The sequence below is a fragment of the Encephalitozoon romaleae genome, chromosome V (assembly GCF_000280035.1).
Source record: "Encephalitozoon romaleae SJ-2008 chromosome V, complete sequence".
NCBI lineage: Eukaryota > Fungi > Microsporidia > Unikaryonidae > Encephalitozoon > Encephalitozoon romaleae.
This window is the reverse complement of record NC_024900.1, coordinates 17,067-32,554: the sequence shown is the minus strand read 5'-3', so window position 1 is coordinate 32,554 and position 15,488 is coordinate 17,067. Positions and strand designations below refer to the sequence as shown.

General features: G+C 39.5%; 13 protein-coding genes across 13 annotated transcripts; 7 read left to right on the top strand and 6 right to left on the bottom strand.

Annotated features, from left to right (window-relative positions):
• Nucleotides 1-36: 36 nt before the first annotated feature.
• Nucleotides 37-402, top strand: EROM_050250 (deoxyuridine 5'triphosphate nucleotidohydrolase; the record flags this gene model as incomplete). Its single annotated transcript, XM_009266180.1, has 1 exon — nucleotides 37-402. One exon carries the CDS (start codon nucleotides 37-39, stop codon nucleotides 400-402), a length of 366 nt encoding a protein of 121 aa, XP_009264455.1.
• An 80-nt stretch (nucleotides 403-482) lies between these two features.
• On the bottom strand, nucleotides 483-773 carry EROM_050240 (DNA-directed RNA polymerase II; the record flags this gene model as incomplete). The annotated part of the gene is made up of 1 exon (XM_009266179.1): nucleotides 483-773. The coding sequence occupies one exon, from the start codon at nucleotides 771-773 to the stop codon at nucleotides 483-485; it is 291 nt and encodes a 96-aa protein (XP_009264454.1).
• Nucleotides 774-913: 140 nt separating this feature from the next.
• Nucleotides 914-1,951, top strand: EROM_050230 (glycerol 3-phosphate dehydrogenase; the record flags this gene model as incomplete). Its single annotated transcript, XM_009266178.1, has 1 exon — nucleotides 914-1,951. One exon carries the CDS (start codon nucleotides 914-916, stop codon nucleotides 1,949-1,951), a length of 1,038 nt encoding a protein of 345 aa, XP_009264453.1.
• Nucleotides 1,952-2,128: 177 nt separating this feature from the next.
• Nucleotides 2,129-2,899, top strand: EROM_050220 (phosphomannomutase; the record flags this gene model as incomplete). Its single annotated transcript, XM_009266177.1, has 1 exon — nucleotides 2,129-2,899. One exon carries the CDS (start codon nucleotides 2,129-2,131, stop codon nucleotides 2,897-2,899), a length of 771 nt encoding a protein of 256 aa, XP_009264452.1.
• A 69-nt stretch (nucleotides 2,900-2,968) lies between these two features.
• On the bottom strand, nucleotides 2,969-3,723 carry EROM_050210 (40S ribosomal protein S3A; the record flags this gene model as incomplete). The annotated part of the gene is made up of 2 exons (XM_009266176.1): nucleotides 2,969-3,685; nucleotides 3,721-3,723. The coding sequence occupies 2 exons, from the start codon at nucleotides 3,721-3,723 to the stop codon at nucleotides 2,969-2,971; spliced, it is 720 nt and encodes a 239-aa protein (XP_009264451.1).
• Nucleotides 3,724-3,794: 71 nt separating this feature from the next.
• Nucleotides 3,795-5,324, bottom strand: EROM_050200 (NADPH cytochrome P450 reductase; the record flags this gene model as incomplete). The annotated part of the gene is made up of 1 exon (XM_009266175.1): nucleotides 3,795-5,324. The coding sequence occupies one exon, from the start codon at nucleotides 5,322-5,324 to the stop codon at nucleotides 3,795-3,797; it is 1,530 nt and encodes a 509-aa protein (XP_009264450.1).
• A 59-nt stretch (nucleotides 5,325-5,383) lies between these two features.
• Nucleotides 5,384-5,737, top strand: EROM_050190 (hypothetical protein; the record flags this gene model as incomplete). The annotated part of the gene is made up of 1 exon (XM_009266174.1): nucleotides 5,384-5,737. One exon carries the CDS (start codon nucleotides 5,384-5,386, stop codon nucleotides 5,735-5,737), a length of 354 nt encoding a protein of 117 aa, XP_009264449.1.
• Nucleotides 5,738-5,820: 83 nt separating this feature from the next.
• EROM_050180 (putative WD40 domain-containing protein) lies at nucleotides 5,821-8,160 on the top strand (the record flags this gene model as incomplete). Its single annotated transcript, XM_009266173.1, has 1 exon — nucleotides 5,821-8,160. The coding sequence occupies one exon, from the start codon at nucleotides 5,821-5,823 to the stop codon at nucleotides 8,158-8,160; it is 2,340 nt and encodes a 779-aa protein (XP_009264448.1).
• A 100-nt stretch (nucleotides 8,161-8,260) lies between these two features.
• On the top strand, nucleotides 8,261-9,538 carry EROM_050170 (hypothetical protein; the record flags this gene model as incomplete). Its single annotated transcript, XM_009266172.1, has 1 exon — nucleotides 8,261-9,538. The coding sequence occupies one exon, from the start codon at nucleotides 8,261-8,263 to the stop codon at nucleotides 9,536-9,538; it is 1,278 nt and encodes a 425-aa protein (XP_009264447.1).
• A 67-nt stretch (nucleotides 9,539-9,605) lies between these two features.
• On the bottom strand, nucleotides 9,606-9,977 carry EROM_050160 (hypothetical protein; the record flags this gene model as incomplete). The annotated part of the gene is made up of 1 exon (XM_009266171.1): nucleotides 9,606-9,977. One exon carries the CDS (start codon nucleotides 9,975-9,977, stop codon nucleotides 9,606-9,608), a length of 372 nt encoding a protein of 123 aa, XP_009264446.1.
• Nucleotides 9,978-10,081: 104 nt separating this feature from the next.
• EROM_050150 (WD40 domain-containing periodic tryptophan protein 2-like protein) lies at nucleotides 10,082-12,265 on the bottom strand (the record flags this gene model as incomplete). Its single annotated transcript, XM_009266170.1, has 1 exon — nucleotides 10,082-12,265. The coding sequence occupies one exon, from the start codon at nucleotides 12,263-12,265 to the stop codon at nucleotides 10,082-10,084; it is 2,184 nt and encodes a 727-aa protein (XP_009264445.1).
• Nucleotides 12,266-12,689: 424 nt separating this feature from the next.
• Nucleotides 12,690-14,162, top strand: EROM_050140 (hypothetical protein; the record flags this gene model as incomplete). The annotated part of the gene is made up of 1 exon (XM_009266169.1): nucleotides 12,690-14,162. One exon carries the CDS (start codon nucleotides 12,690-12,692, stop codon nucleotides 14,160-14,162), a length of 1,473 nt encoding a protein of 490 aa, XP_009264444.1.
• A 67-nt stretch (nucleotides 14,163-14,229) lies between these two features.
• Nucleotides 14,230-15,456, bottom strand: EROM_050130 (putative aminoacid transporter; the record flags this gene model as incomplete). The annotated part of the gene is made up of 1 exon (XM_009266168.1): nucleotides 14,230-15,456. The coding sequence occupies one exon, from the start codon at nucleotides 15,454-15,456 to the stop codon at nucleotides 14,230-14,232; it is 1,227 nt and encodes a 408-aa protein (XP_009264443.1).
• Nucleotides 15,457-15,488: the final 32 nt, after the last annotated feature.

The following is a 15,488-nucleotide window of genomic DNA, read 5'->3' as shown; positions in this document are numbered from 1 at the left end:
ATTTTGGAATTGAAATAACCTTTCTCTTCCGATCCCATGTTGGAGGAGGAAATTAAAATGAAGGTTTTGGATGGGGCAAAGATGCCTCAGCTTACGAACGGAGCTTACAAGCTGTATTCAAGCAGCTCAGGGAGGGTTCCATCTCGGTCTGGAGCGCGGATTCCTGCGGGATTTATGATGAAAATCCCAAAGTACTATTTTGGAAAGATTCAGTCGACTAGAATAAAAAAATTGGGAGGTGTTGTGGACAGTGATTATAGGGGGGAGATATGCGTGCTTGTTTATAACGACACCGACGAAGATTTTGTGTATGAAAAAGGAGACGAGATAGGAGAGATGGTTATTTGTAAGATCTCAATGCCCGATATTAAAGAAGATATTGGCAATAGGGTTCCTTTGTGATTCCAAAATTTATTGCTATGGTAGTAGAATGGGCTTTGGACATAAAAAGATGAGATATTAAAGTTAATGGAGTGTCCTCCCTAGAATCCTTTCAACTGCCCCATCAAAGACACAGTGTCTTCTTCAATTCTTTTGAGTGTTTCGAGAAGAAGGTCTCTTACTTGGCAATCCTTATCTGCTGTGATGCGGAGAAATACATGGTTGTCCGTGGGATGCTCGACCCTATATGCGCTGAATAGACATCTTTTATCCTCCAGCATCTCCTCACAAAGAAGATTTCCTAGTGTATGTGTCTCGCCTTCTATCTTAAGCTCCATTGTATTGCGGGTATTTCCTGCATAGTTCATTGTCACCTTCCTTGCGGTTGCCATGGGAGAGGGATGTTCTGGAGAAGATTTAAGAATCCCACTCCATCCAAGACTTCATAGAGTTTGAATTTCCAAAGACCATAGATAAAGCTGTGTGACAGTATTTAACAAAAATAAGTTGTACCCCAAAAACAAATAATATAATGTCCAAAAAGGTTTCTATTATAGGTAATGGAAACTGGGGTACTGCGATTGGTAGGCTTCTTGCAAATAACACGATAGAGAGCAGCATATTCGAAAAGGATGTTAGAATGTGGGGATGCCGTGAGGAGTTTGAGGGAAGAGCTCTAAATGATATCATAAACAGCGACAATATCAATCCAAAGTACTTGCCAGGGATTCATCTTCCCGAAAACCTGAAAGCTGTTGATGACATACGCACGCTTGCAGATTCGGATGTTCTTGTTTTTGCTCTTCCTCATCAATACATAGAAGCTATAGAACCGTTGAAAGGGTTGGTAAAGAATAATTGCATCGGCGTGTCGTTAACAAAAGGGTTTATTGATGCGGAGGATGGAGATATAGATCTGGTGAGTAGGTCAATCCATAGAATTTTAGACATAAATGTGAGCGTAATGATGGGGGCAAACATTGCAGATCAGGTTGCTCGAGACATGATAAGCGAGGGGACATTGGGGTATACAGATGAGGATGCAGCAGACATAGTTTATAAGCTCTTCAACAGCTATACGTATCGAGTTACTAAGATCAAGGATGTTTATGGTGTGGAAATTTCTGGAGCCTTGAAAAATGTTGTTTCCATGGCATATGGATTTGCAGAAGGCCTTGGGTATTGTACTAACACAAAAGTTGCCATATTCAGGAACGGGTTTGCTGAAATGAGGAAGTTCTTCAAGTTTTTCTATCCGATGGCGACAACTGAGTCCTTGTTTCAATCATCTGGGGTGGGTGATCTTCTTGTGTCCTGCATGTCTGGAAGGAATTTTGGATGTGCAAAGATGATGGCAGAAAAAAGAATGAGTTTAAAAGAGGCCGAAGGGACTATGCGTTTTACGAAACTTCAGGGGCCTACAACAGCTCTTATTGTGTATAACTACCTGAAAAGACAGAAAAGGATTGACGAGTTCCCTCTTATGAGTACGGTTTACAGAATATGCTATGAGAATGAGGCATATGATGCCATTTTGGAATGCATTTCCTTCGAATCTATTGAAAAATAAAATACTGATCTTCCTTTTAGAATATAAATGCCATGCTTTGCCTATGATTCTTGCGAGAACCATAAAATTTGCCATCATGCTTTCAGGAGGCTCTTGATTGACATGACAGGGTGTTATGAATTGTTGAATCAACATCTGAAACAAGGACATATAAAAATAATGCAAATAGAGCATATCATGGCAAGGGACGAGAAAACAATCTTTCTGTTTGATGTAGATGGAACACTTTCCGAATCGAGGGCCTCAATGACTGAAAAAATGAGGGAAATGCTAAAGAAACTCAAGAAGAAGGTTCACATAGGGTTTGTTGGAGGATCCGATCTTGAAAAGCAAAGAGAGCAAATTGGAGATGATCTCCTTGAACTGTTTGAGTATGGATTTCCTGAAAATGGTGTCAGTTTTTATAAGAATGGGACTCTAAAATCGCAGGAGAAGATAATCAATGTACTTGGAGAGAAGTTCTATAAGGAGTTTGTCGGGTTTGTTCTCGAGTATCTTAGTAAGATGGATATTCCTATAAAGAGGGGCAACTTTATTGAATATAGGAATTCCATGATCAACATCAGTCCAATAGGGAGAAATTGCAGCAGAGAGGAGCGAAAGGAGTTTTTTGAGCTTGATAAGAAAGAGAAGTTTAGAAAGAGCATGGTTGCAGCTATGAGAGAAAGATTCAAGAATAGTTGCTTGGTCTTCTCTATTGGGGGCCAAATATCAATTGATTGTTTCCCGAAGGGTTGGGATAAGACATATTGCTTAAGACACATAAGGGACGAAGGGATAAAGAATGTTTATTTCTTTGGAGATATGACCATGGAAGGAGGGAATGATTATGAAATCTTTAATCATCAAGATGTCCATGGAGTAACAGTTGAAAACCCTGATGACACCTATAGGAAAGTAAGCCAGAAACTAAAAGAGATAGGCCTTGGAGACTTGAATGAAGATTAAACATTATTGGCTTTACTTTTAAGGCTTTTTAGATGACTATCTTGAAGTATTAAGGAAAAATAGAGTGATTTAATCAGCTGCAGCTTTGACCTCATCTTGTTGGGTAATGGTGGCTGTCTGGTAGCTCTTGATTGTCTTGACCTTTCTAACGCAACAATTCTGAAGGGGGAATATCTCACTTCCCAGCTCCTCAATTCTCTTTCCAACAGTCTCATTCGAAAGCTTGCTCATAATATCATCAACACTGCGCCCTCCTAGCTCTTCCTCAATGACATCGAACATGATCTTCCTGATCCTTTTCTCATCAGAGTGTTTAACGTAGCATGTTTTCTTGGTGTATCCGTGTGGCCTTTTGGTGACTGCCATGACAAATACTCTGAAAACACTTTGATCCTTTGCAACTATATCTTTTTGAGCCTCAATAAGTGAATGCCATTTCTTGATCATTGCTTTATGCTTATCAGATGTTAGCTCCATTCCATCAAAAAACCCAATGCAGTCTGCACCCTTAACATCGCCTATCTTAAATATGAACTTTCTGTGTGCAACATCATTGTTCTTGGTAAGGTCGGCATGATTGACATCATATCTCCTTCCAATAGCTCTCATGTGAGCATTCTTACCTGTAGCCTTTGACACAAGGGTTTTTCCGTTGATGTTGCTGGGGAAAATAGAAGGAGATCGGAGGTTGTACCATTCTTTCCTTGCAAATGAATCCTGCCCTGTCTTCTTTTTGGCCTTCCCTTTCCTGTTACCTTGTGGGTACGATCCTGGTGGTTGTATCGCCTAAAAATTAGATCTACTTCTTAATTTCCACTTACCATTTCTTGGGGTGGCGCAAATTTTTGCTTTTACTATCTTCCATTAGAGTCACAAAGAGGCTTGCAGGAATAAACTACCATGTTTCAGACTGGAATACAACTACCTTTCCATACACATCTTGTAAAACCCCTCTAACAACCTTATTTAATCTTGAGCTTCCACTCACAAATATCAGATACTGATCAATTCCTTCAACAGGGTTTTTCCTGAAAATGTCTTGGACATAAACCTTATCATCTCTGGATGCTGCAGTAATTATTCTCACGTTTTTATTATTCCATTCATCAGAATATAAAAAATCTTTGTGTCTATGCCTGAATCCGTAAAATATAACCATTTCCTTATCCTTGAATTCATGGACGCAGGCCCTTGGCAAGGCTATCCCAGTCCCTGTGCATATAAACAATAGCTTATCCGAGCCAAAGTACAGATTACTCCTTCCAACACCTACCCTAACTGTATTATTTAGGCTCATACTCATCAGGTATTCGGAGCAAACTCCTTTCCTAGGCTGGGCAAGGAGGGTTTTATACCTTACAATGGAGGCAGTAATGTGGTACAGCCCCTCCTTCTTTGTTACTGAAAAGAATCTTGGGTATAAAGTAGGACCGAATCTCCTAAGAAATGCAATGTCAACTTTCACCTTCAGATCCTTAAGAACTTCAAACACCGTTCTTTTTGGTTTGATTATATAGTCGTAGTATAGATCATAATCCTCAGCAATCTCCTCTACTTTTAGAAGGATTTCTTCCTCAACATCAATCTTCTGCCTTAGAAAGTGCCCAAGTGCAAAAAAGAATGGTTGATGTGGCTGTGAATTAAAGTCTATAACCTGTCTCACTAGCCATGTGGACAATACTCCATCCATTTCTTCTTCTTCTATGCCGTTATAACTCATGAATTCTTTGTAATTGTAGTTTTCTGGAAGAAAAGATAAGCAGTCTCCAGGAGAGAAGTCCTTGTACCCAGGAATATCAAAGACAAACTCCACTATCTTTTGAAAATGATCCTCGGGTGTTAGCTGTCTTTTCCCAACCAATCTTGAAATGTATTCCTCAGGCTTAGGAGGAATAAGGATGATATCCTTTGTCCTATAACTTTTCATATAAGTCACAAGTTCCAGTAACCAAGGCCTAAGATCAGAAAGATACCCCTCTTTGTCCTGTGAATCTCCACACCCTCTTCTTATTACAGGCCTTCCTCCAAGCATCTTGAGTCGGTTGAAGAGCCTTTTGGAGCAGTAATTGAACTTTTCATATGAAGAGTCTCCAAGACCAAAAACAGCAAAGCTCAAATGAGACAGGATGGTGCTTGGCAAGCTATCGTTTGACAGAAACGACCAGAACTTAGTCATGTTGAATGGCTCAGTTCCGTCTCCATGTGTTGAACAAACAAATATAATAAAGTCTACATCAATGATTTTTTCGATGTCAAAAAGATCCATCTCCACCACTATAGACATACTTCTCTGATCTTGGCTGGAGGAAAAGCTCTCCAAGTTATAAATCGTTCTTGCGTCATATCCATATAGAATTGCTCTTTCTATTAATTTACTGACATAGATCGATGTTCCTGTTTGTGATCCATAGAGAATAGGAACCATCTGGGGATGATGGGGTATAATCATGAAGAGACTGAATGCATTTAAAGTTACTTAGCCCCATGGAGCCGACTGATATATACAAGTACTACTCCAAAAGAGCCACGGAGTTCTTGAGGCCAAAGGAGATTCGGAAGCAGGTTGAAGAGATCAAGAGGATGAAGGCAACTGTGGTTATTTTTGATTTCTGTGGCAAGATTCCATTGGTTTACAAGCTGTTTGCAGGTGTTAAAAAGGAAGTTTTTGTTGTGTATGATGCTTCTAAATGCAAGGAGAGAATAGATGAAATTTCCAGAGATCATGACCTAATCTATGTTCTTGAAGACATACAAGCTGTGGAGAGAAGCATTTTCCATGAAAATAGTAATGCCATATTTCTTCTATTCGATAGATTTAAATTCATTAGATGCGCATGAGAAATCAGATAAAACTTTTCAGTGGCCGATTTAGCTGGAGCCGTTGAATTTCGGGGATATTTTCTAACCCACTAGTGAGCTTTATGAAGGTACATTTCAATCTGAAGAAGCAGATGAAGCCAATACTAACTGCGGGGATGCCAAAAAAACAAGGAGATATGATGTATACCCAATATAACGACCTTATAATAGAAACCGACATCAAGACGTCCCGAATTCTTAGAGAAATACCGTTTGAGTCTCTTCAATGCTTTGACATTAGAGACGATTACATGGTTGTGTGTTCCAAAGGGATAGTTGTGTATAATGTTGTACTTGAAATGCAGGAAGACTTTATTCCACTTTCAAAGTCAGAAGCATGTGCTATGTTTATTGATGAGCTGGAACTTTCTGATTCAAAGCCAAAGATCTTTTCTGTTATAGTTGGAAGAGTTGATGGGTCTGTTTCCAAGATAGACTTGATTAGTAAGGCGCTTGTATGGTCATACAGGATGGACAATATGATAACAAAGATGGTAAGATTTGAAAATATGGTGTGCTCAACTGACTCCAATGAATTGTGGATTTATAGGGGAGGAGAGGATCTTTTGAAGTATCAGGAACCAGATGTTGTAGGAATAGCATACAACGGGGATCATGTTTATACTATCTCAAGAGAAGGGATTTTGGCCATCCCGGAAAAGTCTAAGAGGATATCATTAGGGATGAGATGTGACTTCATGGTTGGAGACAGCAAGTTTTTGTATGTATGTAAGGGCCGAACGGTTTATACATATAGCTATGACGGAAGATTCCAACGGAAAAGAGATATTCTGGGATCGGAAAGTGAAATGGTACAGAGCATGGTGAAGATAGGGAAAGAGGATGTTAGCTTTGAAGATGAAAGTGAAGAAAATGGATCTCCAAATGGGAAGGAACTATACGAAAGCTGCGGAGAAAACAGTGATGATTGCTATGAAGATGAAAGTGGATCGGACGATGGTTTTAAGAAAAGGAAGTATAGTACTGATATGAGGAATGATGCATTGGAAGGAGATGTTGAGGAAGACGATGAAATGGCCATTGAAGGAATATCAAAAGATATGATATTGACTAATGAGCAAGAGATACTTTTTGTTGATGAAAACTTGAGGGTTACTTCGATTATTGTTGGAAACAACGACGAGGTGACGGATATGAAACAATGGAACGATGTGTTGTTTGTTGCTACTAACAGTGGAAGGCTAAGGTACACATTTATTGACGACTGCTCAGGAGACTATGCGTTTACTGGACACATCATCCCGGCACATGGAGAAGCCATTATGTCTTTGTCTATCCATGAAGACTTCCTGATGACAGTCTCAAGAGACAAAAAGGCCATTCTTTGGAAAATTGGATCGGAAGACGTGTCCAGCCAGAAGAGAAGATTGTCTTTGTCAAGGATTAGAACATTGGAAAACAGCCTTGGAGGGCTCAATGGATGTGCTCTCGGGGTTTCGATTTTTGTGCTTGCTGGAAGTGACCAGATTCTTCAGATATGGGATTATAAGGACAACGTGTTTATGGAGAGAGTCCACGATAAAGAAATTAATGGGGTGGAAATAAACGAGGAGAGAGGGCTCATTGCAACATGTTCCCAGGATAAGAAAGCGAAGGTTTTGAACTTCGAGGGGAGAATTCTTCATGTGCTTTCCGGCCACACAAAAGGAGTATGGAGCGTAGGATTTGGTAAAAACCTGATGGCAACATGCTCGGCAGATACTACTGTAAAGGTTTGGAAGATAGAGACCTTTGAGTGTATCGGGACCCTTACTGGGCACAGAAGTGGTGTGCTGAAGGGAGGATTCTATAAGAACGATGAGAAGTTTATTTCAGGATGTGCAACCGGGGAAATGAAGGTTTGGGATGTTAAAAAGAAAATATGTGAAATGAACATTGGAGTTCACAAGGGAATGGCATGGTCTTTTATCAGTGCACCGACCCTTATAACTTCCGGGGGTGGATCGATTGCTTTTTTTGAAGATGATTCTCTAGATGTGGAGGCCAAAAGGATCGAAAAGAAAAACAAGAAGGAAATGCAGGCGATTGAGCTGGATAAATGCCTGAGGAACAACCTAAATGTTAAAGCTGTTGAGATACTTTCCAAGACTGAGGACTACAAGCTACTATTTAAGACATTGGTGAAGTGTTACAGAGAAAGATCTGAGGAAGTCTTTGACATTTTTGAAGACAAGCAGAAGGTGCTGTTTGATGTTGTTCTGAAGCAAGGAACATTTAAGAACTGTGTTGTTATACAATGGATTATAGAGGAAGGCTTCAAAAGAAAGTGGAAGATGAGCAACGAAGTCGTAGATAAGATTCATAAGATTACGGAGAAACATTCTTGCTCCATAGACTCCATCTATTCTACTTTACTTGGATTCACAATTTTTGAAAGATGAGTCATGTTAAATGTTTTACTTCTGATATATATATCCTAAGGTCACAAGGCATTGGCTATTTCTGAAACGGCATACTGATTGAATTAATGATACATGTTTCATGTTTTTCTTATTATTGTTCTCGTCGAATAAACACATGGAAAATACAAGAAGTCGGGTATGCTCTACACTTGGGCAGACCTATAAGATAGTTGGGACCTCCCCTCTAGTTCCCGTGTTTCTGTCTCTTACATATTTCACAAAGGGGATAAAGACTGGGTATTATACCTATGGAATAATTGCATCAGGAATGCTTCTTGGACTATCTCTATATATAATAGAATATGTAGGGAAGAAAAGAAGCGAAGAAAGCGTGAAATCCTTGGGAGACATGTCAAAAGGAGTTTCAAGGATTTTATCAGAAGCTGTCGATGTGTTTGTAGTAGCCTCGAAGTATACAACTCTTCTTATTACCGTGGATGTGTTTTTCAACGTGCTATTTATCTATTTCCCGTTCTTGGATGAAATCAGAAAGTCTATGGCCATATACAAAATACTATTTGGATTAGGATCGGCACTAGTGGGATTAACCCTATACGTTTTTTCGACATTCACCAGGAAGATGTTTCTAATTGCCTCTGCATCGGCAAGCATTCTTTTTGTAACCACTGTACTGGTTGGATATTTCTTAGGAATGAACTCAGCTCTCCCCAAGCCGTCGTATTCTCAAGGAAGTATGCTTCCGTCATTCTTTTGGGTAACTACTATAGCATTTTACACAATGGAATTCATATCTGGAGGCGTGAAGATCATAGGAGAGTCGCAACACAACGAGAATGGCAAGTATGTGGCCATCTCAGCGATGCTGGCAGTTCCTGGAATGTACCTAATCCTATTACATTCTGCGGGATGGATAAGATCTAGTTATAATTCTCTGGACATTCTAAACCTCATATTTTCCAAGTCATCCAAGCTAAACGTCTACCTGAGGAAATATACAATTGACAAATACTGCATCACAACCAAGGCGATGTGCATATTTGTCCCTATAATATGCATTTCATTGTTTGTGATACAATTTGATGGATTTGTTGAATCATTTAAAAACCTAGTGAGTGCAGAAAGCGACAACAAGTTATGGGTGCTGTCTCTCTTTATGCTGAGCGTGGTGTTTATACAGGTCTTATTCAATGAGATAATCGGCTCATTCCACTTCTACATGGTATTGATTGTGATAGGAATAACCCCTCTATTAGTATATCATCCATTTATATGCTATATCTTTGCATCTCGGAAGGTTAGGTTCTTTACTGCTGTTTGCATCCTTGCCATGATATTCACAAGTGCAACCTTAGTAGGGACCGTAAGGACTCTGATAGACATTCTACAGAAGAATTAACTCCCTCCACTCAGAAATAAAGAAATGGGTAGGATAATAAAACCTTTAATCAACTATCTCATCTGTTTTAACTCATATCTAACCTCCTATATCCTCCGCTTCCACCAGAATGGCCCTTCTCTTCTCCGCAGTTGGGGCAATTACTTGATTCGAATGTCGTAGCTACACCACACTTTTGGCATCTGTAATCTCCAATGCTTCCTAGATTTCTTTTACAATGGCTACAAGAAAGATATGGATAGCTGTTTCCCCACGGAATACATGGGATAAAGCATATACAGAATGAGTATTTATCGTGCCTATATTCTGAATCAGTTAAGTATCCACAGTAAGGGCATAAGAACTTCTTTGGAGGCTCAGGATATCCCTCTGGTTTATCTACCTTTTCCGCAGAAGATCTGCATCCAAAGAAACAACAAAGGTCAGTACCACAACACATTAGAGGTTTATTCACTTGTCCTAATATTCTTTTGTCTCAGAGACCATCTGTTCCATTGGGTGGAACTACGTTTTTTTGACCAATTGAATGAATTGTCTAAGACGTCATTTCTTGATGATGTTTAGCATCATCGACTTGTTCAGTCTTCCCATCTTTAGTGTCAAACCAATGTTCTTCCTAAACTTATGGAGGTCTGTCCCTTGCATTTCCGATGATCCAAAATAGAAAACAATGAACTTTAGCCATCTGATTGCTACCAAGTGGTACATCGAGTTGTCAAGCATTCTTGATATCATGGACCTTAGACCTACAACTAGCTCCATGTCTAAATGTTTGACTACTCCTTCAATCTTTTCAGTTGGGCAGGAAACTACAACCTCCTTTACAATCTCGTACTCATTAATCTTCAAGGACCCAATCGCTGCCTTCAAATACTCTCCGGTGTCCAGATACCTTCGGATGGACTCTGGAGTCAAGGACACATCCAGATGAAGAGGCATGAACTTGATGAATGAAGGTTCATATATGCTTACGCCTTCCCTGGTAAGAACATAGAACTCTCTTTGGCTGCTGCTATGGACTATCTTCAATACTTCAATAATCTTTGTCTTGTCAAAAGGCTTAAATGACTCCTTCCCAAGGACCTCTTTATAGTTTTCCCACTCCTTGTTGTCGGAAACACGAAGTGTCTGGACAACATCACCTGTATCTACTGATATTACCTTTATTGTGTTTGCTTCTCCTCCAGAAACTATAAATCTATTATCAAATGTGAAATCAAGGCTTTCCACAGGTTTTTCACTAATGAAGATTTCATTTCTTTTTCTAGCCTTCAAGGATACTTTTATTTCCCTTTCATAATTAAAGTCGGGGTCATAAATAGTTAGTTCATTCACTGTGGAAACACAGAGTTTACGATTCCTTACAGAAAACCCTGTGGCCATCTTCTTGATCTGAAGCTCCTCAACCGTCTGAGAATAGACATTCCATCTTCTGATTGTATTGTCATAAGAAAGTGTGTACAGAGAATCTGCGTCCCATTTCATTTTAAACACAGGGCCATCATGGCCTTTCAGGGTGTCAATCTCCTTTCCTCTCTGAAGATCCACAACCCTTATAGAATAGTTACTGAAGTCTGCAATGAATAGTAAAAGATTGTCATCACTGACTTCAGAAGCCGACATCCTCACTGCGATTTGAAACGATCTATAGCAGACCCCGTTTTTTATATCCCAAATAGATACTCTCCCATCCAAGCAAAGGCACAAAACAGAATTCTGAAGGAGATGCACATTGAAGATAGCATGTGCAATATTTGGATCTGAAAATGTATGGATGCATCTTCGTCCATCATATATCCTTACCTTCTTGTCTGCACATCCTACAGCTATCATTTCTTTCTTTACATCCATCGATATTATTCGAGGAAGATCTAACTCAAATACGAACAAGTTGATGGCCAAATCATATATACCAACGAATTTGGGCCCCCTCACGGCAATGGTATTTCCATATAGATGCATGCTTAGAATTTTATGTTCTACAGTAGCACAATGAACTATCTCTTGCCCATTGTAAATAAGCATATTCTCTCCAGATTCTTTGTCGAGAGAAATAGCCACAAAACCTAGGTGGTAACTAGTGGCTAAAACCTTTGAGTCCAAATGAATAATCCCCTTGGAAGAGATGTTTTCACCCTCTATCGTGAAATATAGTAGAGCCCCATCCTCGCAAACAACAACCAGCTTCTTTTTCTCTTCATCTATGAAATACGCAGCTATTGGAACACTCATTGTGCTGCATATTCGGATGGACCTATGGGCCTGAATGTCGAACAATCGAACCGTACAATCTCTGCTTGTCGTTACCACTGTATTATCATCCATGAATCTAACGCTTGTGATATCCAAAAAATGCCCAAGATTTCTTGAATGCTGATCAAATAAAGGGAGCTTGAATTCCTTAGGGATATGCCATATCTCCAAGACGTTTGAGAACCCCACAGCAATCAGGTCTTTATTGACTGATATGCAGGAAAATCTTCTCTTGAGAGACCCTAACATCTTACTTTCATTGTTCATATACATTCTCTCTTCTGTGACTATGAAGAGCTTTTCAGATACGCTGAAGTCCATGATGGTTCCCCCAACATCGCAAATCTTGGTATATTTGCCTTTGGAAGCCTTGAATAAGTGGTTGTTTGCTGAAAAATAGACATCCCCATCATAATAGAGCCCTCTTGCTTCTGATTCCGTTGGAATCACTGTTTTCAGCCTATATTCCCTCATTGCGTGGGTAATTTTTGGATAAAAAAGAAATGACGAACACAGCAGATATTTTCCTTAGCCCAGAGCCAGGGCAGAATAAGATGCATAGATAGTTTTGGGTTTATTTTTATTCAATAGTAAACAAGCCCTGGGATATGTCAAGCACGGTGACTGTGACTAAGATGAAGCTTAAGCTGGTACAGAAAAAGCCGAGACATGTAACCTGGACAAGGGAGACTGTTGATAATGAGGGAATGGGAAAAAAGAAAAGTAATATATGCTGTATATATTGCTCTAAGGGAAAAGACAAACATAAAAACAAATATGAAAGGCCTTGATGCACTCTTTATGTTCATGTTTCTGCGGGAAGACGTCAGAAGTTAGCCAGACCATTGCCGTTCTATCGGTTATGAGGAATAAAATCTGTTGAATAGTAAACCCCTTAATGAAAGGGCTGTCTGTTGGTGATGTCTTTCCCACAAAGGAGGAGGCAGAGAAAGTTTTAATAAGCCATGCTGTGCAGAGTAACCTCAACTATGACCTCGAGGAGACACCAAAGTCTGTTGCAGTGCTATGCAAAGGAAGAAAAGAGTTTGGCTGTGAAGCTAGAATTGTTGCACAGGTAAGAAAAAAAGACGGTGTATTTGTGGTGAAAAGAGTTAGATTATCGCATAAGTGTCCTTCTGTGACATCGAAGTATGGGTCTCCTGAGGAGATGGTTCGAATGGAGGTGTATAGGGCTATAGGAGATAGGCATGCAAGGATAGGGGAGGTTGTGTCTATTCTTGCTGGTATGAATATAAAGATGGGGTATTTTTCTGTCTGGAAGGCCATGAGACAGGGAAATGAGATGGAGAAGGAAAACATAAGAATAAGCCCTTTGGAGGAGAACAGGAAGACTGAACTGTTTGAGACGGCTCTCAAGGAATTTAGCCATGAGTTTTTAGAACTTAATCCTAGCGCAATTGCACATCATCGGGAGAAGATGTTCTTCTTCTCTTTTCCTGAATATATCGACACTCTTGTTCCAATTGTTGAAATAAGAATATACAAAAGAATAGAGGGCTTTACCGTTCTAGGAATTCTCCGAGACCCCACATGGTCTCCCATCATATACTCCTGCGTGGTTTCTGATCTGGGAAGTCAAGAAGACGCATTTAGGTACTTTGTTGATTCGATGCCAGAATTGTTCTTTCTTGTGGACTTTGATGTTAACCTCATCAACATTCTTAAAGAAAAAAAGAGGGAGTTTTTTGTTAAAACCCGTGATATATGTAAGTTCTATTACAACAAGACCAAGTCGATTGATACGGTGGAAAACATTTGGAGCAAATGTAATAACGATAAGGAATGGAGTATCCCTGAGCTCAACTTTATAGATAAGAAGCAGTATCTAAAGAGCTGTTGCGAGACTGAGATGTTTGGATTACAGAATACAAGTGAGTGTGATGTTGAGTTTATTGGATTAGGGATCTTCAATCTTCCATTTTTTGACTGTATCTGTGGGATTTTGAAGCTAGCCAGTGATAATCTGAAGCAAAGGAAAAAATCTCCTCTTGGAGAGGGGAAACATCTATTTGGTAACAACGTCATACGCAGGATAGAGAAGAATCTATCCATGGATGTTACAGAAACTTCTCATGATGTTGATCTAGAAAATCTGACATGCACATGCGGGAGATTCCAGGAGTTTTTAATACCATGCTCCCATGCTTGCAAAAAGATACTTGACTCCGAGGAAGATCCGTATTCTTACGTTAGTGATTTGTATTCTAAGGCGAGGTTATTGAAACTCAAAGACATAACGCCTGTTGTAGATTTGCCGGTGAAGTGCCAGTCCGATAGAAACCTGCTCAAACGTGGCCCTGGAAGGCCGAAAAAAATATTAGTCAGGGAGCCTCCTATTGTTAGAAGCTAAAGATGTCTATAATTATTAAATTTTCTAAATAAAATCTGAATGTATGTGTGTTTATCAAGAGACTAGGTTACATGGACCTATCTGTGGTTTTTCCTAGTATGTTGAATACCATGTATATAGAGCTAGAAATACAGGCCACCATTGATACCAAAGCTAGAAATGTACTGGTGGAGAATTTCTTCTTTGCCGATATAAAGAATACAAATGGAAAGAGAAAAGATATGAAATTTGTTACCGTTGCACCTGCTATACTTATTACAAGACCTGCTGACAAGTCTCGAATTAAAGCCAATGAGAAACAAAGAATCATCAAAAAGACCATCAAGATAAGCCGGATATTTTCTGTTCTTCTTCTTTCTGGGAAGATGTTGAATAGAGTAGTTATCAAGGGATTCAGCTGCATTGGAAAGCTCCCAATGAAGATCAGCATGGACCCATACACCGCTATCTTTGAGGACACAAGGTATCTATCAATAGTTCCTGCTAGCTGAGCATTTATCACAGAGTTTTTGTCTGCAAATATTCCTAACAAGTCTCCATCAAGCCCGTTTCCAAACAATGAATATCCGAGATGGCCTATTGATCCATAGATCAATCCTCCTCCAACCCCACTCCATATTGATACAAACTTGACTTTTCTCACAGAATAGCTTGCCATCTCATCTAGAACTTTCACCATATTCGATTGGCATGCCATTGCAGTTATAAAGATCGGAACTGAAAAGAAAAATCCATTTCCGAAAGGAGTCGTTTCGTAATTGGAGCGTCCGGGATAAAAAAGAAGGTTGTAAGATATAAGAAGTAAAATGAAGTATACGATAGAAACAACCATAGCAAGTGACACATATCTCAAGCTAGAGAGGTTTTTATGGAAAGAAAGGGTAAGAAGCGGGATTAAAAGGACAACTACAACTCCTTTTCTAGCAGTTTCATAGCTTGGGAAAACAAGTAGTAGTACCGGGAATGCAGCCACAATCAGCTCCGAAAGATATCTGTAGAGACAAATATTTGCAGTTAAACTATTTACAATGACGAATGCATCGAGGACATTCTTGAGTTTTGGAGATATACAGGCACCTAATGATGAGTATGTCGGGCCTACAGGCATATTCATTGCAGAGTATGAGATACAATACAAGGAAAACGACGTAAGTAGAGCAACTATGAAGATAATGATCCATCCATAAATGTATCCGACAAATCTGAATGCAACAGGTGTGAAGTATATGCTTGCACCCATCATAGATGTTATCATTGTTACTGTAGCGGAATATTCTGTCAACACTTTTGACATCTTCCTTTAGTACCTGGGGAGGGACAAAAGAA